The sequence below is a fragment of the Pongo abelii genome, chromosome 16 (genome assembly GCF_028885655.2).
Source record: "Pongo abelii isolate AG06213 chromosome 16, NHGRI_mPonAbe1-v2.0_pri, whole genome shotgun sequence".
NCBI lineage: Eukaryota > Metazoa > Chordata > Mammalia > Primates > Hominidae > Pongo > Pongo abelii.
Genome location: NC_072001.2, coordinates 77,921,122 through 77,943,598, shown reverse-complemented (window position 1 = coordinate 77,943,598; position 22,477 = coordinate 77,921,122). Strand labels below are relative to the sequence as shown.

General features: G+C 41.8%; 1 protein-coding gene across 3 annotated transcripts in view; it reads left to right on the top strand.

The window, feature by feature from the left end:
* Positions 1–22,477, top strand: part of EDC3 (enhancer of mRNA decapping 3) — a 67,997-nt gene that overhangs the window by 4,511 nt on the left and 41,009 nt on the right. The window contains exons 1-3 of one of the 3 annotated variants that reach the window (XM_054531056.2): positions 15,461–15,549; positions 17,341–17,522; positions 20,390–20,709. In XM_054531056.2, the coding sequence (XP_054387031.2) occupies positions 17,359–17,522; positions 20,390–20,709 (484 nt within the window). In that variant the 5' untranslated portion in view covers positions 15,461–15,549; positions 17,341–17,358. 3 annotated transcript variants of the gene reach the window in all.

Below are 22,477 nucleotides of genomic sequence, written 5' to 3'. Positions count from 1 at the left end.
GGAGGCTGAGGCAAGAGAATGGCGTGAACCCGGCAGGTGGAGCTTGCAGTGAGCCGAGATTGCGCCACTGCACTCCAGCCTGGGCGACAGAGCGAGACAATGTCTCAAAAAAAAAAAAAAAAAAAAAATTTAGCTGGGTGTGGCGGTGGGCGCCTGTAGTCCCAGCTATTTGGGAGGCTGAGGCAGCTACTCCGGAGGCTGAGGCAAGAGAATGGCGTGAACCCGGGAGGTGGAGCTTGCAGTGAGCCGAGATTGCGCCACTGCACTCCAGCCTGGGCGACAGAGCGAGACAATGTCTCAAAAAAAAAAAAAAAAAAAAAAAATTTAGCTGGGTGTGGCGGTGGGTGCCTGTAGTCCCAGCTATTTGGGAGGCTGAGGCAGGACCCAGTCTCTACTAAAAATACAAAAGTTAGCTGGGAGTGGTGGCAGGCACCTGTAGTCCCAGCTACTTGGGAGGCTGACGCAGGAGAATCGCTTGAACCCGGGAGGTGGAGGTTGCTAAGATCGCTCCACTGCACTCTAGCCTGGGCGACAGAGCAAGACTCTGTCTCAAAAAAAAACCCCCAAAAAACAGAAAATAGCCGTAGATAATATGCAAGTATTTGTGTGTAGTTGTGTTCCAATAAAACTTTATTGGTAGCAGACCAGATCTGGTTTAGGGCTGTAGTTTTCCTACCCATCCTAAAGTAATAAATTTTATGCCTGAAAATTTAAAATTGATCATCTAGTTATCCACACAAATCAGGTTTATGAGAGTAGCGTGGAAGTTGATTCCCTTGCTTGCATATCTTTGTGTACCCCCTAGGGACATGTGTATTCCAGTTTAAAGACCAGGACTTGATTTCCAAGATGTTGTAGAGGGAATTCGTGTATTTTTGTAATTTTGTTTGGGTGAGAAGTGAGGTGGCCCTCACAGGGCCGTAACTTAAGTTCCGTATGTGACCGGTATTCTTTCTGGCAAAAGGAGACATTTGAACTAAAATTTTTTATGTCGTAGACACTATATGGATTATCTCATTTAATCTTAAAATAATCCATATCGTACCTTAAAATAATTCATCTAGTGGTTCTATGAGATAGGAGTATAATTGGCATAATTCCCTACAGATGAGGCAGTTGAGACTCAGATTAGGTAATTTGCCCAGGTCGTAGTGCTGGTTAGTAAGGAAGTACAGAAGTGAACCAGGGGCTGTGATGTCTGATTTCATTTTTTTCTTTCTTTTTTGTTTTTTTTTTTTTGAGACAGGGTCTTGCTCTGCCACCCAGGCTGGAGTGCAGTGGTGCAATCTTGGCTCACTGCAACCTCCGCCTCCCACCACTTCTGACTAATTTTTTGTATTTTTTCTAGAGACAGAGTTTTGCCATGTTGCCCAGGCTGGCTTTGAACTCCTAGGCTCAAGCGGTCAGCCCTCCTTGGCCTCCCACAGTGCTAGGATTGCAGACACTAGCCACCTGAGGCATGAGCCACCACACCCAGCGTGATTTCAGAATTTTATTCTCTTTTCACCATGCTGCCTTTTATGGAAGATATGGGTTTAGTACTGTATTTAAATATGGGATTGTGCTGGATTTCTTTTTCTGAGGCGGGGTGGGGGTGGGGGTGGAAACAGTCTTGCTATGTTGTCCAGGCTGGTCTGAAACTCCTGGCCTCAAGTGATCCTCCTGCCTCAGCCTCCCAAAGTGCTGGGATGTAGGGCCTGAGCCATCATGCTGGGTTGCATATTTTCTTTTAAGATCTCTGCCATTCCCAAGATTTTGATTCAACAAACACCTTTCCTGTTGTGTGGAACAATTCCTAGTTTTTCAGAAATCTATAACTAACTACTCACTCATCCACAGCTGTTAATTATCATTGTTTTTAGCAGGCCAAGGGTTGTTCATTGGATCTGAATGCTGTGCGTTGTCTGATGTGGCACACAGATAGAGGTAGCTAGATTTGTAATTGGCAACTTGTTTATTTGTAATTTATGGATCATTTGGGCAGCTGCCTTAGTAATATAATAGATGGAAGAGTGTTTAGCGCTACCTGACTTTGTTATCCAAAGGCTTATCAGAATAATGATAAAGTCCCATTACTTATCTGGCATTCAGTAGTCTGGAAATCCTGATAGTTCAGCATTTGAGCAAAATAGTCCCATAATTAAAAGTAATCTGGAAAATCTTGATTATGTGACATCTGTGGCTCCCTTCCTAGCTACACAGATTGTTAGGATAGATTTTAATAACAAGTTGGCAAAATAAGTGTTGGTTAGCTAGCTGCACAAACATTGCATTTTTTTGGAAATATTTAACATTGTTGAATACTACACAGAAAAATTAGTTTTTTTTAGAAGTGGAATGTTTGAAGGATTTATTGTCATGAATAGGCTTTACAGGGAAGATGTATTTTTTTTTAATTGTACATAAAATCCTGTCAGCAAACTTACACAAGAAGTAGTAATGTATTAATGAGATGAAGGATATTCCAAAGTAGCTAGATTTGTAATTGGCAACTTGTTTATTTGTATAAGAACAAAGTGGTAAATGAATTAAAATATTCTTACCTGGAGGTGTTTAAGAAATGGAGGCAGGGCCGGGCAAGGTGGCTCATGCCTGTAATCCCAGCACTTTGGGAGGCCGAGGCGGGTGGATCACGAGGTCAGGAGATCGAGACCATCCTGGCTAACACGGTGAAACCCCGCCTCTACTAAAAATACAAAAAATTAGCCGGGCGCGGTGGCGGGCGCCTGTAGTCCCAGCTACTCGGGAGGCTGAGGCAGGAGAATGGCGTGAACCCAGGAGGCGGAGCTTGCAGTGAGCCGAGATAGTGCCACTGCAGTCCGGCCTGGGTGAAAGAGTGAGACTCCGTCTGAAAAAAAGAAAAAAAAAAAAAAGAAATGGAGGCAGAAGGAAGACAAATAAGACTAAATGAACTTTGGTAGCAAGTTATTGACTGAATAGTAATTCACAACATTTCTGAATTCAATAGTCATTACAATTTTAGGAATAATTTATTGGGAGAAAAACAGTATCAATGAAGCAAGAGTAAATAAGAAGTATGTTTAAGAAAATATCAAAACCATTGCACCCCACCAGAATGAGTAAGTTGCAGAGAACAATAGTACCAAGTTTTGGCAAGATGAGGAGCAGAAAGAACTCACGTATGGTGGGTTGTATAAATGTAGATGGTAATACAGAATGGTACAACCACTTTGGAAAACTGTTTGGCGGTTCCTAATAAAGTCATAAATATAACATGACTTCCTGTGTTATATGCCCAGTAGAAATGGATGCATTTGTCCATCGCAGAAATATACTGTATACAGTATAAGAATATTATTTGTAATAAGTCAGAACTAGAAATAACCCAACTATGTATCAGCAGTAGAATGGATAAATACATTGAGGCATACTTGCAGAAAACAGCACAGCTATGAGAAAGAATAAACTTCTGATACATGCAACAATGGGGATGAATCTCACAAATGTACTTTTTTTTTTTTTGAGACAACATCTCGCTCTGTCACCCATACTCGAGTGCAGTAGCAGGATCTTGGCTCACTGCAACCTCTGCCTCCCCAGTTCAAGCGATTCTTGTGCCTCAGCCTCCTGAGTAGCTCAGATTACAGGCATGTGCCCCCATGCCCAGCTGATTTTTTGTATTTTTAGTAGAGACAGGGTTTTGCCATGTTGGCTAGGTTGGTCTTGAACTCTTGACCTCAAGTGATCCACCCACCCTGGCCTCCCAAAATGCTGGGATTACAGGCATGAGCCACCATGCCTGGCCTCATAGATGTACTTTTGAGCAAAAGAAGACAAACACTCTGAAAGAGAACCTTTATGATTCTGTTTATGTGAAGCTCAAAATCAGGCTCAAATAATCTTTCATGATAGATGTCAGAATAATAACTACCTGTAGGAGGACACAATGGAGCCTTCTGAGGTGTTGGAAATAGTCTGTCTTGTTTTGAGTGGTGGTCACATGGATGAATTGATATGTAAAATTTCATGGAGGTGTATCCTTAAAATATGTAGACTGACTTACTGTATATGTTATACCTTGATAGAAAAGTAGAAAATAAAAGACAAAATAGGTTCCTTGTAACTCCTGTATCTCCTGTACATCTTTTGACATGGAGGTGTTAGCTCTATAATTGATGGAGCCCCTTCCCTAGTCCGATTAGGAACCCAGTTGATGGGCACTGTACTTTAGATTTACTGTTTTAGATTTACTGTTTTCTGTAAATAACATAATTTTCTTTATAGAATAAACCTGTTTGAGAAGTTTTGAATAATGCATTAATGTATTTTACCAAGGGAAGTTTCTAAGGAAAGGGAAGTTTGTTACACATTCAGTGGTTACATTTTTAAAAGTTTCTATTAATGTTAACTACGTAGAAGAACACTTATGAACGAGTATCCACATTTTCAAAGTATTAAAAATTCTATTCAGTTACTATTACCATAATATAAACTTGAATGTACAACATCAGTGTCTTAAAGATATATGTTAAATAAAGCAGTAAAAGCCTTTTCATATCTGGTTAATTTCTGGTGCTTTTCATTCTGCATCTATCTAAGCATCTGAGTAGAATTATGATGGATTATAAATGATAGGAAAGGAAACTCATTCTTTTGTGACATTAGGCAAAGGTTGATCAGGAGGGGAAAAGAAGCCTAAAATGTGTGTATTTTGTGCTTTTTTACCATCATCATTATTGTTGAAATTGTGTTGCATTGAAAATTTACCCAAGGGCCAGGCACAGTGGCTCATGCCTGTAATCCCAGCGCAGAGGCTGAGGTGAGCAGATCACCAGAGGTCAGGAGTTCGAGACCAGTCTGGCCAACATGGCGAAAACCCATCTCTACTAAAAATACAAAAATTAGCTGGGTGTGGTGGCGGGCGCCTGTAGTCCCAGCTACTCAGGAGGCTGAGGCATGAGAATCGCTTGAACCTGGGAGGCAGAAGTTGCAGTGAGCCAAGATTGCGCCACTGCACTCTAGCCTGGGCGACAGAGCAAGGCTCTGTTTCATTCTATAATAAAATGTAACCAAAAAAAGCCTGTATGAGCCTGCTAATTCATTGTTCTTTTAATCTTCGGTTCTGTCCGCATGGTTTTATGATACTGGCTCAGTTAGATCACTAGAGAACTATCTAGAGTTGATTAATCCCTACAGCTGGACTCTCTCAGACTTCATATTTCTGATGGGGCATACTCTTTTTTTTTTTTTTTTTTTTTTTTTGAAGCAGGGTCTCGCTGTGTTGCCCAGCCTGGTCTTGAACTCCTGGACTCAAGTGATCCTCCTGCCTTGGCTTCCCAAACTCCTGGAATTACAACTGTGAGCCACTGCACCCAGCCAGGAGTGCTTTATTTTTACTTATTTTTTATTTTTTTCTAGACAGAGTCTTGCTCTGTTGCCCAGGCTGGAGTGCAGTGGTGCGGTGTCAGCTCACTGCAGCCTCGGCCTCTTGGGTTCAAGCAGTTATCCTGTCAGCCTCCTGAGTAGCTGGGATTACAGGTGCGTGCCACCATGCCATCCACCTCGGCCTCCCAAAGTGCTGGGATTATAGGCGTGAGCCACTGCGGCTGGCCTGGAGGAGTGCTTTATATGCTTTTTTGCCCCTTTCCCTTCATTTATGTATGTATTTTGAGACAAAGTCTTGCTCTTGTTAGCAGGCTGGAGTGCAGTGGCACAATTTTGGCTCACTGTATCCTCTGCCTCTTGGGTTCGAGTGGTTTTCCTACCTCAGCCTCCTAAGTAGCTGGGATTACAGGCACCTACCACCACACCTGGCTAATTTTTGTATTTTTAGTAGAGATGGGGTTTCACCATGTTGGCCACGCTGGTCTCAAACTCCTCAGGTGATCCACCTTCCTTGGCCTCCGAAAGTGCTAGGATTACAGGCGTGAGCCACCGCGCCTGGCCTATTTAATTTTTTTTGAGATGGAGTCTCGTTCTTGTTGCCCAGGCTGGAGTGCAATGGTGTGATCTCAGCTCACTGCAACGTTCGCCTCCCAATTTCAAGTGACTCCCCTGCCTCAGCCTCCCAAGTAGCTGGGATTACAGGCATGCACCACCATGCCTGGCTAATTTTTTTTTGTTTTTGAAACCGAGTCTTGTTCTCATTGCCCAGGCTGGAGTGCAATGGCACGATCTCAGCTCACTGCATCCTCTGCCTCCTGGGTTCAAGCGATTCTCCTGCTTCAGCCTCCTGAGTAACTGGGATTACAGGCACACGCCACCACAGTTGGCTAATTTTTGTATTTTTAGTAGAGACAGGGTTTCACCTCATTGGTCAGGCTGGTCTCGAACTCCTGACCTTGTGATCCACCTGCCTCAGGCTTCCAAAGTGCTGGAATTACAGACGTGAGCCACCGCGCCTGGCCAATTTTGTATTTTCAGTAGATATGGGGTTTCATCATGTTGGTCAGGCTGGTCTCGAACTCCTGACCTCATGTGATCTACCTGCCTTGGCATCCCAAACTGCTGGAATTATAAACGTGAGCCACCACACTCAGTTGGGACATACTCTTTTACCAGAGGGGTGCTTTATATGCTTTTTTGCCCCTTTATGTCTGAAATTAGTATTTGGAAACAGCTTCAAGTGCTGGTTTCTTTTTTTAATGTAAAAACACTGAACCAGTGTTTCACTTTGTGCTTAACATGTGTATTTGTATTCATCTGCTATCATCTGCTAGCTGTTTCCTGACTTCCTCGTGTGAGTGGGGAAGTGTTAGGTTTCATACCTTATATAGGATTTTGCATAGAGTATGCTTAAGGGTACTGTATTTTTTAGAACCATTTTCAAAAAGAGCCAAGACATTTAGATATAAACATGTAGGTACTCTAGATTTTGAGTAACTTCTGTCACGTTTATTATTTCTAATTCATTCATTTATTGATTAAATATTTATTGACTTCTTCCACTCTAGGTACTCTTATTGACTGAACAAGACTATGTCATTTGCCCTATTCTAGTGGGGTGACACACACACTGTCTGTCTGTCTGTCTGTCTATCTATCTATCTGTCTGTCTATCTATCTATCTATCTATCTATCTATCTATTTTTTGTTTTGAGACAGAGTCTCACTCTGTCATCTAGGCTGGGGTGCAGTGGCGTGATCATGGCTCATTGCAGCCTTGACCTTCCGGGCTCAAGCGTTCCTCCTGTCTCAGCGTTCCGAGTAGCTGTAGCTTGTATTACAGGCATGTGCCACCAAGCCTGGCTAGTTTTGTAAATTTTTTTGCAGAGATGGGGTCTCCCTATGTTGCCTAGGCTGGTCTCAAACTCCTGGACTCAAGCCATCCGCCCACCTTAGCCTCCCAGAGTGCTGAGATTACAGGCATGAACCAACATGCCTGACCAACACACACAATATGAAGAAACAAGATAATTCATATAGTGATTGATTTTGAGATCATAACAGGATTTGAGGTGTTGGAGAATAACGATGAGTAGTCACGTTAGATTGGGTAGACAGGGAAGGCTTCTTTGAGATGGTCATGTTTTACCAGATGTTGGAAAGGCAGGATGGAACTAACCATTCATAGAGCTGGGGAAAGTGTTCTAGGAATAACTTGTGCAAAATTTGGGAAGCCTTGGCCTCCTAAAGTGCTGGGATTACAGGCATGAGCCACCATGCCTGGCCTAAAATTTCATTTTCAGTTGTTTGCTGCTGTGGTTGTTTTTTCTACATTGAGCATATATCCTGTGACCTTGATAAATTTCCTTATTAGTTCTAGTAGGACTTTTTATGGATTGACTATAAACAGCTAATTATGTCAGTGCAAATAAAGACAGTTTTACTGTCTCATTTAACTTTATTATTTATTTAACTTTCTGGGTTTTTTTTTTTTCTTTTTCTTGTCTTATTGCATGGGCTAGGACCTACAGTTGTTGAATATAAGTACAAGTGGAAGTGGACATCCTTGCCTCATCCTCAGTATTTGGGGAAAACATTTATTTCAACCCCACCTTTTTTTTTTTTTTTGAGACAAAGTCTCAGCTGGGCATGGTAGCTCATGCCTGTAATCTTAGCACTTTGGGAGGCCGAGGTAGGCAGATAGCTTGAACTCAGGAGTTGGAAACCTGGGCAACATGGCAAAACCCGTCTTACAAAAAATACAAAAATTAGCTGGGTGTGGTGGTGTGGGCCTGTAGTCCCAGCTACTCAGGAAGTTGAGGTGGGAGGATCAATTGAGCTGTGAGGTCAAGACTAGCTTGGGCAGCAAAGTGAGACCCTGTCTCTACAAAACAGAAAAAATTAGCTGGCCATTGTAGCACACACCTATAATCCCAGCTACTCAGGAGGCTGAGGCGGGAGGATCACCTGAGCCCAGGAGCCCAGGAGGCTGCAGTGAGCCAAAACAAAACAAAACAAAACAAAACAAAAAAAAGCAGAAACAAAAAACCAAAATATATAAAATAAAGACAGTGTCTGGCTCTGTTGCTCAGGCTGGAGTGCAGTGGTACAATCATAGCTCACTGTAGCCTCAAACTCTTGAGCTCAGTGATCTTCCTGCCTCAGCCTCTGAAAGTGCTGAGATTACAGGTGTGAGCCACCATGGCTGGCCTATTTCACCGTTAAGTATCATGTTAGCTGTAATTGTTTTGTAGATGCCAGCTTTCCCTCCCCTTTTTAAATATAGTGAATGATTGTTAAATTTTGTCCAATTATCTTTCTGCATTTATTGATATGATTATACATGATTTCATCACTTATTTTGTTAATGTGATGGAAGGCATTGATTTTTTTTTTAAATTAAACTTCTGAGATAGTTGTAGATTCACATGCCATTGTAAGAAATAATACAGAGAGATTCCTTATGCCCTACCCAGTTTTCCCTGTTGGTAACATCTTGCAAAACTGTAATACAGTATCACTACTAGGATATTGACATTGATATGGTCAAGATGTAAAATATTTCCATTACTACAAGAGTCCCCATGTTGCTACTCTGTTGCCCAGGCTGGAGTACACTGTCACGACCTTGACCTCAGCTCACTGCGACCTCCGCCTCCCAAGTTCAAGTGATTCTCCTGCTTCAGCCTCCCGAGTAGCTGGGACTATAGGTGCTCGCCACCACGCCTGGCTAATTTTTGTATTTTTGGGTAGAGACGAGGCTTCACCGTGTTGGCCAGGCTGGTTTTGAACTCCTGACCTCAGGTGATCCACCCTCCTCAGCCTCCCAAAGTGCTGGGATTACAGGCATCAGCCACTGTGCCCGGCCCTGTTCTCCATTTCTATAGCTTTGTCATTTCAAGAATGTTACACAAATGGAATCATACAGAACACAACCTCTTGGGGTTGGCATTTTTACTTTTTGCCCTGTGGTATGAATGTACCACTGTTTGTTTATTCACTCATTGAGGTTATCTGGGTTGTTTCCAGTTTGTGGCTTTTTTGAGTAAATGTGATATAAACACTTGTGTACAGGGTATTTTTTTTTTTTTTTTTTTTTTTTGAGACAGAGTTTCGATCTTGTTGCCCAGAATGGAGTGCAGTGGCGCAATCTGGGCTCACCACAACCTCTGCCTCCCGGGTTCAAGCGATTCTCCCGCCTCAGCCTCCCGAGTAGCTGGGATTACAGGCATGCACCACTGCTGCCAGCTAATTTTGTATTTTTAGTAGAGACAGGGTTTCTCCATGCTGGTCAGGCTGGTCTCGAATTCCCGACCTCAGGTGATCCACCTGCCTCAGCCTGCCAAAGTGTTGGGATTACAGGCCTGAGCCACCGCGCCCAGCCCATGTACAGGTTTTTGTGTGAACCTAGGTCTTCCTTTCTCTGGGATAAATGACCAGAAGTGCAACTGCTGGGTCATATTGTAGTTTCATGTTTAGTTTTTTGGTGTTTTTTTTTTTTTTTTGAGACGGAGTCTTGCTCTGTTGCTCAGGCTGGAGTGCAGTGGTGCCATCTCGGCTCACTGCAAGCTCTGCCTCCCTGGTTCATGCCGTTCTCCTGCCTCAGCCTCCCCGAGTAGCTGGGACTACAGGCGCCCACCACCATGCCTGGCTAATTTTTTGTATTTTTAGTAGAGACGGGTTTTCACCGTGTTAGCCAGGATGGTCTCTATCTCCTGACGTGATCCACCCGCCTTGGCCTCTCAAAGTGCTGAGATTACAGGCGTGAGCCACTGCGCCCAGCCTTGGGTTTTTTCTTTTTTTGAGACAGAGTCTCTGTTGCTCAGGCTAGAGTGCAGTGGTGCAATCACAGCTCACTGCAACCTGCGCCTCCCAGGTTCAAGCGATTCTCATGCCTTAGCCACTCAAGTAGCTGGGATTACAGGTGTGCACCACCACACTTGGCTAATTATTGCATGTTTAGTTTTTTTAATAACCTGCCAGGATGTTTTCCAGAGTGGCTGTACTATTCAATATTTGGACTAGCAATGTATGAGTGATCCGTTTTTTCCACATTCTTACTAGCACTTGGTGTTATCACTGTATTTTAGCCATTTTGAAAGGTGTATATTTCCTAGATACTACTCCTTTGTCTTTGTCAGATAGGTGGTTTGCAAGTATTTTCTCCCAGTCTGTGGCTTGTTTTTTGTGGAATAAAAATTTTAATTTTCAAGAAGTCTAGTTGACCAGCTTTTCTTTTTATGGATTGTGCTTTTGGTGTCAAGTCTAAGAACTCTTTGCCTAGCCCTAGATCTTGAGGGTTTCTCTTATGTTTTTTTCTAAAAGTTTTAGAGTTTGATGTTTTACATTTAAGTTCATGATCCATTTTGAGTAAATTTTTGTATAAAGTGTGAACCTTAGTTTGAGGTTCATTTTTTTGCTGATGGATTTACATTTGCTCCAGCGCTATTTGTTGTAAAAGCTATGCTGCCTGCGTTGAATTGTTTTCGCACTTTGTCAAAAATCAGTTGGGCATATTTTTGTGAGTCTATTTCTGGATTCTGCCTTCTATTTTATCGATTTACATGTTTGTCCCTCTGCCAATACTATATAGTCTTGATTATCATAATTGTGTAAGTCTTGAAATCAGGTGGACTGATTGTTCCCACTTTCTTATAAAAAATTGATTTAGCAGCCGGGTGTGGTGGCTCACGCCTGTAATCCAGCACTTTGGGAGGCTGAGGTGGGTGGATCACGGGGTCAGGAGTTGAAGACCAGCCTGGCCAAGATGGTGAAACCCCATCTCTACTAAAAATACAATAATTAGCTGGGTGTGGTGGTGGGCGCCTGTAATGCCAGCTACTCAGGAGGCTGAAGCAGAAAACTGATTGAACCCGGGAGGTGGAGGTTGCAGTGAGCCGAGATTGTGCCACTGCACTCCAGCCTGGGTGACAAAGTGAGTCTCCGTCTCAAAAAAAAATATTGATTTAGCTATTTTAGTTTCTTTGCCTTTCCATGTAAATTTTAGAATAACCTTGTCTATATCTACAAATCTTGCTGGGATTTTGATAAGAATTGCATTGATCCTTTATATCAATTTGAGGAGAATTTATGTACTTTTTGTTGAGTCTTTTAATCCATGAACATGTTATATCTGTTATATTTAGCATTTTGATTTTTTCCTCAGTGTTGCAGTTTTCAGTATACAAATCCTGTACCCTTTTTTTTTAGATTTACACGTGTACTTTATTGTTTGAGCAATTGTAAATGGTATTGTATTTTAAATTTCATTGCCCATGTGTTCATTGCTAATATACTGAAATAAGATTGGCTTTTGTATGTTTATCTCGTGTCCCACAATCTTGCTAAACTCACTTGTTCTAAGACTTTTTGTAGATTACGGGGAATTTCTACATAGACAGTTATGTCATCTGCAAATGGGGATAGTTTTGTTTTTTCCTTTCCAAACTGTATGCCTTTTTTTATCTGTTTCTTGCTTTATTGCAAGAACTTCTAGAGCTGTGTTGAGTAATAGTGGATATCTTTGCCTTGTTCATGTTCTTATAGGGAAAGAATTCAGTCTTTCACCATTTAGTATAATGTTAGCTGTAGGGACTTTTTAGATCCCTTTACCAGATTGATGAAGTTCCTCTCTATTCCCATTTTTCTGAGAAGCTTTTTTAAAAAAGAATGAATGGGTGTTCAATTTTGTCAAATGCATTTCTGTGTCAGTTGCTATGAACATGTGTTTTTCTTATTTAGCCTGTTAATATGGTAGATTACATTGATTGGCTTTCTGATCTTGAGTCAGCATTGCATCCTTGGAGTAAACTCCACCTGGGTGTGGTGTATAATTCTTTTTTTTTTTTTTTTTTTTTTGAGATGGAGTCTCACTCTGTCACCTAGGCTGGAGTGCAGTGGTGTGATCGCGGCTCACTGCAAGTTCCTCCTCCTGGGTTCACACCATTCTCCTGCCTCAGCCTCTCGAGTAGCTGGGACTACAGGTGCACGTCACCACGCCTGGCTAATTTTTTGTATTTTTAGTAGAGACAGGGTTTCACCGTGTTAGCTAAGATGGTCTTGATCTCCTGACCTCGTGATCCGCCCACCTTAGCCTCCCAAAGTGCTGGGGATTACAGGCGTGAGCCACCACACCCGGCTGGGTGTGGTGTATAATTCTTTATGTTTATTGTTTTGTTTTTTATTTTTATTTTTAGAGATGGTGTCTTGCTTTGTTGCCCAGGCTGGAGTGCAGTGGTGTGATCATAGTTCACTCCATCCACTGACTCATGGGCCCAAGCTCCCTTCCTGCCTCAGGCTCCCAAGTAGCTGAGATTACTGGTAGGCACCACTACACCTGTTTTTTTTTTTGTGGTAGAAATAAGGTCTCACTGTGTTGCCCAGGCTGGTTTCAAACTCCTGGCCTCAAGCTATCCTCCCACCTTGGCCTCCCAAAGTGCTGGGATTACAGGTGGGAGCCACTGAGCCTGGATCATCATTGTTGAATTGTTGGGTGATATTTTGTAAGGAATTTTATGTTTACATTCATGGGGGATAGTATTCTGTAGTTTTGTTTTTGTACTATTGTTGTCAGGTCTTGGTATCAAGATAATATTTCTGTATTTATGGATGTGATAAAGTTGTATGATTTTCTCATTCTGTTAAAATGATTTAAAATTGATTGATTTTTAAAATATCAAACCAACTTTGCATTCTAGGGGTAGAGACCTAAATATACGTGATATATTAGACTTTTAAAATTTATTGCTGGATTTGATTTGTTAATATCTTGTAGAGGGTTTTTGGTCTATATTTGTGTAGGATGTTGATCTTTTTCTTATAAAGCCTTTGTGGGGAGGCTTTCACGTCAGAGTTACACTAGCTACATTGAACAAATTGGGAAATGTTTCTTTCTTTTTTTTTAATTTTTATTTTTGAGACAGAGTCTTGCTCTGTTACCTGGGCTGGAGTGCAGTGGTGCGATTTTGGCTCACTGCAACCTCCCCTCCTGGGTTCAAGCCATTCTCCTGCCTCTGCCTCTCGAGTAGCTGGGATTACAGGTGTGTACCACCACACCTGGCTAATTTTTTTTTTTTTTTTTTTTTTTTTTGTATTTTTAGTAGAGATGGGGTTTTACCATGTTGGCCAGGCTGGTCTTGAACTCCTGGACTCAAGTGATCTACCCTCCTTAGCCTCCCAAAGTGCTGGGATTACAGGTGTGAACCACTGCACCCAGCCTTTTTTTTTTTTGAGTCGGAGTCTCGCTCTGTCGCCCAAGCTGTAGTGCAGTGGTGTGATCTCGGCTCACTGCAACCTCCACCTCCCCAGTTCAAGCGATTCTTCTGCCTCAGCCTTTTGAGTAGCTGGGATTACAGGCACATGCCACCATGCCTGGCTAATTTTTGTATTTTTAGTAGAGGCAGGGTTTCACCATGTTGACCAGGCTGGTCAAAAACTGCTGATCTCAAGTGATCCACCTGCCTCAGTCTCCCAAAGTGCTGGGATTACAGGCATGAGCCGTTGCATCCAGCCTCATTCTCCTGTGTTTTCTAAAAGTTTGTATGAGATTGACATTATTTTTTTCCTAAAATGTTTGATAAAATTAACTAGTAAATCTGTCTAGTTCAGACTTAGTTAAAAAGAAAAAGCCAGTAAAGCCATCTAGGCCTGAATTTTTCTTTGTAGGAAGGTTTTAAATTACATAATCAATTTGTTTTTTTCTATTAAATAGACTTTATTTTTTAGAGCAGTTTTAGTTTCAGGGAAAAATTGAGCCCAAAGTACAGAGGGTTCCCATATATCTCACTGTTGCCCCCCAGTAAGCCCTCTCTGCTGTCAGCATTCCACACCATGGTCGTGTTTGTTACAATTGATGAGCCTACACTGACACTTCATTGTCATCCAGAGTCCATAGTTAACATTAGGGTTCACTCTTGGTGTTGTACATTCTATGGGTTTTGAAGTGACACATATCTACCATTATAGTATCAAACAGAATAGTTTCACTGCCCTAAAAATTCTCTTGTGTTCTGCCTGTTCACCTCCCACCCCCACCCCACCAACCACTGGTGCCCACTGCTCCTTTTACTGTCTCCATAGTTTTGCCTTTTCCAGAAAACCTTGTAGCTGGAATCATGTAGTATGTATGTATCCTTTTCACATTGGCTTCTTTCACTTAGTAATGTGCTTTTCAGTTTCCTCCGTGTCTTTTCATGGCTTGACAGCTCATTTCTTTTTTGTGCTGAATAATATTCCATTGTCTGGGTGTGCCATAGTTCATTCATCCATTCACCTACTGAAGGATGTCTTGATTGCTTCCGAATTTGAGCAATTTTGAATAAAGCTGCTGTAAACATCCACGTACAGATTTATGGTGGACGTAAGTTTTCGGTTCATCTGGGTAAATACCAAGGAGAGTGATTGCTGGATCAGATGGTATATTTAGTTTTGTGAGAAACTACCTTATTAATATGCATATGCAAGCTAGGCACAGTGGCTCATGCCTATAAACCTAGCACTTAGGAGGCCGAGGCAGACAGGTCACCTGAGGTCAGGAGTTCGAGACCAGCCTGGGCAACATGGTGAAACCCCTCTACTGGAAAAAAAAACAAAAAACAAAAATTAGCTGGGTGTGGTGGCACGTGCCTGTAGTCCCAACTACTTGGAAGGCTGAGGCAGGAGAATTGCTTGAACCTGGGAGGCAGAGGCTGCAATAAGCTGAGATTGTACCACTGCACTCCAGCCTGGGCGATAAAGATAGAGCGAGACTCAGTCTCCAAAAAAAAAAAAAAAAAAAAAAGGCTGGGCATGGTGGCTCATGCCTGTAATCCCAGTACTTTGGGAGGCTGAGGCGGGTGGATCATGAGGTCAGGAGTTCAAGACTAGCCTGACCAACATGGTGAAACCCCATCTCTACTAAAAATACAAAAATTAGCCAGGCGTGGTGGTGCATGCCTGTAATCCCAGCTACTCAGGAGGCTGAGGCAGGAGAATTGCTTGAACCCGGGAGGTGGAGGTTGCAGTGAGCTGAGATTGCACCACCGCACTCCAGCCTGGGCGACAGAGTAAGACTCCATCTCAAAAAAAAAAGAAAAAAGAAAAGTGCACACTCAAAGTGGCTGCATCATTTGTGTTCCTGTCAGCAATGAATGATGGTTTTTGTTGTTCCACGTCCTCGTCAGCATTTGGTGTTGTCAGTGTTTTGGATTTTGGCCATTCTGACAGGTGTGTAGTGGCATCTTATTGTTGTTTTAATTTGCATTAATTCCCCGATGATATGATGTAGAGCATCTTTTCATATGCTTGCCTGCCATGTCCATGTCTTCTTTGGTGAAGTATCCTTTCGGGTCTCTTGCTCATTTTTTCATCAGGTTGTTCATTTTCTTATTGTTGAGTTTTAAGAGTTCTTGGTATGTTATGGATAACAGACCTTTATCAAATATGTCTTTCACAGATATTTTCTTCTAATTTGTGTCTTGTCTTATTCTCTTGATAAATTCAATTTTTAAAATAGACATGCAGCTACTCAGATTTTTTATTTCTTGTATCAGTTTTGATAACTTTTGTCTAAGAAGTTCCCCATTTTGTCTAGTTGTCAAATTTGCTGGTGTAAGGTTATTTTTTAATGTCTATGATGTCTCTTTGTTCATTTCTGATATTAATAATATGTGTTTTATCTTTTGTCTTTATTAGGCGTTTACCAAATTTATAAATATTTTCCAAGAGCTAATTTTTATTTTATTTTTCTTAGTTGTTTCTTGTTTCATTGGTTTCTGCTCTTGATTTCCTTTCTATTAACATGAGGTTAATCTGTTCTTTTTTTACTAATACTTAAGATGGAAGCTTAAACAATTGATTTTAGACCTTTCTTTCCTAACAAGCACTTAAAGTTATAAATTCCCCCTTTTACGCACTATATTAAGCATGTCATACAAAAGTTGATGTTGTGTTTTCATTATCATTGAGTTCAAACTATTTTCTGACTGCCCTTTTGATTTCTTCTTTTACCCATAGGTTATTTGGAAATGTCTTGCTTAATTTCCAAATATTTGGGAATATTCTAAATATCTATTTTTATCAATTTCAAATTTAATTCTGTTGTGGGTAGAGAATATATTTTATGTGATCTCAGTCTTTTTAAATTTATTCATACTTGTTTAAGGCCCAGCATATACGCGTGAACATTCTGTGTAGACTTGAAAAGGATATATATTCTGTAGTCATTAGGTTTAGTGTTCTATAGTACCTTCAATTGGCTTTAAAATTTTTTTTTTTTTTTTTTGAGGCAGAGTCTCTCTCTGTCACCCAGGCTGGAGTGCAGTGGTGTGATCTCGGCTCACTGCAACCTCCGCCTCCTGGGTTGATGCCATTCTCCTGCCTCAGCTTCCCGAGTAGCTGGGACTACAGGCGCCCGCCACCACACCCGGCTAATTTTTTGTATATTTTAGTAGAGACGGGGTTTCACCGTGTTAGCCAGAAGGGTCTCGATCTTGTGACCTCGTGATCTGCCCGCCTCGCGCCATTGCACTCCAGCCTGGGCAACAATAGTGAAACTCCATCTCAAAAAAAAAAACCAAAAAAAAAAAACAACTATCCAGAATTTATTATTATTATTTATTATTATTATTGTCATCAGCAAGAGTGGCATTACCAGTAATTTTTTTTTAATGTATAATTTCTCAGCAACATACTCTCTTTGAAAGCATTTTGACAGCAGATTTATTAAAATACAATATAAACAGATTATAGTTTGTGTGATTTGATGTGTAATAAATATCTTTATCCAATGTATGCGCTTTAAAGCAATTATAAGATCTTTATATGTATTAAATAATATTAATATGCATACTCCTGAAAAAAAATTTTAATTTTTTTAAGATTTATTACCTCAGTTAACAGTGTGATAGAATATGTTTTATTAACCAACACTTGGTACAGAGCCTGATATATTTGCTGAATTTAATTAAAAGTTTGTCTTTTCACCAAGGCACACTGAATAGTTCCTTCTCTTCACAGTGGTCTCACGTGTGAAACATGGCTACAGATTGGCTGGGAAGTATTGTGTCCATCAATTGTGGAGATAGCTTGGGTGTCTATCAGGGAAGAGTGTCAGCTGTGGATCAGGTCAGCCAGACCATTTCTCTCACCCGGCCTTTTCATAATGGAGTGAAGTGTCTTGTTCCAGAAGTCACCTTCAGGTGAGTGTCCTGACTGACTCTTCTGAATCCAACCTGGTGGTCTGTGGAGCTTGAACCTAGGTCTGATTGCTAGTATTCTCTTGACATATGGCCGCTTTTTGTATTTTTAGTAGAGATGGGGTTTCTCTGTGTTGGCCAGGCTGGTCTCGAACTACTGGCCTCAAGTAATCTGCCCGTCGTGGCCTCCCAAAGTGCTGGGATTTCAGGTGTGAACCACCATGCCCGGCCTATACTGTTTATTTCCTCTTAGCATTCTGATATTCATTCCTTGGCCTCCCCTTTATTAAAAACAACCCTCTCCCTTAGATCTTGCTTTTGCCACTAGGTATTGTGTCATTTCCCTTCCCCTTAAACCATAATCCTTGTCAGAGCCAAATAGTCTGCTTTCTCTATCTTTTGTGGCTTCATTCTCTGGAACCTCCTTACCCTACCATTATCTTTTTTTCTAACTTTATCATCTTGCTGAATTAGCTTTTGCCAAGGTTACAGATAACCTAATGGCCAAATTCACTGACAGTATCTCAATCCCAATCTCATTTGAATGCTCCCTGATGGGTGCAGTGGCTTATGCCTGTAATTCCAGCACTTTGGGAGGTCAAGGCAGGAGTATCACTTAAGGCTAGGATTTCAAAACTGGCTAGTCAACATAGTGAGACCTCATCTTTACAAAAGAAAAATTTTAAAAATTAGCTGGGTGTGGTGGCATGTGCCTGTAATATTACCAGCTACTCCTGAGGCTGAGACAGGAAGATCACTTGAGCCTAGGAGTTGGAGGCTGCAGTGAGCTATGATAGCACCACTGCACTCCAGCCTGGGTGATAGAGCAAGACCCTGTCTCTAAAAAAATAAATAAAAATAAAGTGCTCCCTATCTTTTAAAGTACTGTACTCTCCTTTAGTTTCCCTGTCACCTCTTTGGTTTTTCTTTGCATGTATTCCACATATTCCTCCATTCCTTTACTTTTTTTGTTGTTTTTTATGTTTCTTTTCTTCTACTCACCTGTTAAGATTGAATTACTCAGGGTTCTATCTTTGGTTCTTTTCTCAGCTTTTATTCTCTAGACAATCTCTTGTGTACTTTATACATTAATGAGACCTCAAATCTTTTTTTTTTTTTTTTTTTAGATGGAGTCTCACTGTGTCACCCAGGCTGGAGTGCAGTGGCATGATCTTGGCTCACTGCAAACTCCATCTCCTGGGTTCATGCCATTCTCTCGCCTCAGCCTCCCGAGTAGCTGGGACTACTGGTGCCCGCCACCATGCCCGGCTAATTTTGTTTTTGTATTTTTAGTAGAGACGGGGTTTCACCGTGTTAGCCAGGATGGTCTCGATCCCCTGACCTCGTAATCTGCCCTTCTCGGCCTCCCAAAGTGCTGGGATTACAGGTGTGAGCCACCACACCCGGCCAAGACCTCAAATCTTTAATTTAGTCCCATTATGAGACAGACACCTTGTCTGCTGGTCATTTCCATTGGATATCCCACAAGATATCTTAAATGCAAGATTTTCGGAGCTAACGTCGTTATGTTTTCCTGTAGATTTGTTTTTCCAAGGGCATACCCATTATTTATGACTAATAACACCTTTCCCCCACGTCAGAAACTTAGGCGTCATAATAAACTCTTCTTTCTCTTTAATCCTCGTGTTTAGTTAGTTGCCAAAATCGTATGGATTCGAAATGTCTCTTGATCCCTTCTCCCTTTGTATTACTGCTTGCTTGGTTCATCCCCTCTTATTTCTTGCTTGGTCTTCTGACTGGTACCACTGCCTCTTTTTTCTTCTCCTTCCCTATAGCCACCAGGAAAATCCATTGTGATCATGATATGGTCCTTGGTTACCTCTGCAGCCTTACTTCCTGATGGCCTTCCACAAGCATCCTTCCCTTTAGTATCACCATAACACTTGCAGTTCCTCACGTGGGCCATATTTTCTACATTTCCTCAGTCTCTGAGCCCCTACCTGAGATGCCTTTCTCTCTGCTGTTCTTTGCTTAGCCACTCATTCCCCCTGCCCTGGCCAGATTTAGCTTAAGTATTGCATTCATCTCCACCAGACTAACTTAAATATTTTGCTTTTAGGCTTTCTAGTCTCCTATGCACACCTCTGTCATAAAATTTAACACTTTAAAAAAAAATTTTTTTTTTTTTTGAGACAGAGTCTCACTTTGTTGCCCAGGCTGGAGTGCAGCGGTGCGATCTCTGCTCACTGCAACCTTTGCCTCCCAGGGCGAAACGATTCTCATGCCTCAGCCTCCTGGGTAGCTAGGATTACAGGTGCGTACCACCACACCCGACTAATCATTTCTATTTAGTAGAGACAGGGTTTTGCCATGTTGACCAGGCTAGTCTCGAACTCCTGGCCTCAAGTAATTCACCTGCCTCGGCCTCCCAAAATGCTGGAATTATAGGCATGAGCCATGGTGCCCAGCCCATTTAACACTTTTGATTGAATATGTACTTGTCTTTTCCACTGACCAGACTGAGTTCCTGTGGGCACGTAGTGGTTTTCATCTCTATATATCAGATCAAAATAGTTCCTAGCGCAGGGCTTACCACATAGTAAGTATTTTATATACTCCTGTTGAATGAGCAAGGGAGTGAATGAATGAACAAAAGCCATTAAACATTGTGAGAATGTAAGATTAATACAGTTTTGTTGTTAGCAATAGCCTCTTTTTAAAGGCCAGCATTGTGTCAGTTGGATAGTTAGTGGCTGACCCCTGTCCTTAAGCACACAGCCCCCTTTCCTAGCCTCTGATAACTCATTAAAATGCAGTCCTGCAAAGGGGTAGCTGTTTGCTAATGATCTCAGTTTCATCATTCTTACCACTATTATAATTTTGAGACTTGGCTTTTTTGTGTATTTCAGGGCAGGTGACATTACGGAGTTAAAAATTCTGGAGATACCAGGACCTGGAGACAACCAACATTTTGGAGACCTTCATCAAACAGAATTAGGCCCCTCTGGTGCTGGCTGCCAAGTGGGCATCAATCAGAATGGCACAGGCAAGTTGGTCAAGAAGCCAGCCTCTTCCAGCAGTGCGCCTCAGAATATCCCTAAGAGGACAGATGTGAAGAGCCAGGATGTTGCCATTTCCCCGCAGCAGCAACAGTGCTCAAAGAGCTATGTCGACAGGCACATGGAATCCTTGAGTCAGTCCAAAAGTTTCCGTCGTCGGCACAACTCCTGTAAGTAGGGTCAAGTTGATGTTTCTTCTCAGTCTGGTGTTTCAGGGCTATAAGCCATAAGCTCTGCTGCTCTTTAAACAAATCCTTTGTTATTCCAATAAAATGGGTGCTGGCTGAGCGTCACAGAAATACAACATGGTTCTCTTCCTCCAGGCCTAATTCCTCAAGATGTTAAGGGAAAGGAAATAAGCTGTTAGGGATGCCTGTGAGCTTCCTGCCCTCTCTTACCACTTCTTCAGGAAAAGTCTGCCCAAAGTTTACTGAGACTAACAGTGATGCTTTAAATCCAGTAACTACTGGGCGTGGTGGCACGCATCTATAGTCCCAGCTACTTGAGAGATTGAGGCACGAGGATTGTTTGAGCCCAGGAGTTCAAGGCTAATCTGGGCAAAATAGTGAGATTCTATCTCTAAAAAAGAAAAAAAAAAACAAACACCTTAAATCCTGTTACTGATGTTGGTAGTAGTGTCTGAGTTGAACCTGCACTTGGGCTGTTTCAGAGGATTCTTGAGTAACTTCTCTTCCTGTGATTTGAGTCTCATCCTCAGAAGAGAGGAGGGGACTGATCCAAACATCTCTGTGATCTTTGATTTTCTAGCAGACAATTTTTAATTTGCTGTATTTGTTCCTACTGACACACCAAGAAGAATGTGCATTGGTCTCTGTTGCTGCCCAGTTTTGTTTGATACTAACACATTATTAAATGCCATTTGCTGATTATAAAACCATAGTTGTGACCAGGCACGGTGGCTCACACCTGTAATCCTAGCACTTTGGGAGGCTGAGGCGGGCAGATCACCTGAGGTCAGGCGTTCGAGGCCAGCCTGGCCAACATGTTGAAACCTCGTCTCTGCTAAAAATACAAAAATTAGCCGGGCATGGAGGCGCATGCCTGTAATTCCAGCTACTTTGGAGGCTGAGGCAGGAGAATCCCTTGAACCCAGGAGGCAGAGGTTGCAGTGAGCTGATATTGTGCCACTCCAGCCTGGGTGATAGAGCGAGACTCTGTCTCAAAAATAAAATAAATAATATAAAATAAAACCATAGTTGTGTTGGTGGTATGATGGTGAGCATAGCTGCCTTCCAAAACCATAGTTAATTCACTAGAACTGTTCTTCTCCAACATATTTACTAGAATAATGTTATGATAGCGAATCATAACATTCACTGGATTCTGTTATGCTCCTTAAATTAATGTGAATGTTGTTTTAAAAAATTACTTCCAAATGGCAAACTATTCTTATTTTACTTAGATGGATTTGTACTCAGAGATGGTAGCAGAATGTATTAGAAATTTTAAGTGAGAGGCTGGGTGCAAGTGGCTCACACCTGTAATCTCAGCACTTCAGGAGGCTGAGGCAGGTGGATCGCTTGAGCCCAGGAGTTCGAGACCAGCCTGAGCAACATGGCAAAACCCCATCTCTACAAAAAAAAATACAAAAAAATTAGCTGGGCATGGCAGCGTGCACCTGTGGTCCCAGCTACTCAGGAGGCTGAGGTGGAAGGATGGCTTGAGCCAGGGAGGCGGAGGTTGTGATTAGCCGAGATCATGCCACTGCACTTCAGCCTGGGTGACAGAGTGAGACTGTCTCAAAACGAACAACCAAAAGAAATTTTAAATGAGTATTCATTAACTCATTTAAAATTATAAGCTAGAGTCATGCTATGGCAATACCTTCTAAAAGGCACAATTTAGAGTGAGCTAGGTCTCTCTAGACCCCACTCAGAAAGTTTATTACATAAAATTCCGGATACTTCTTGCTACCGT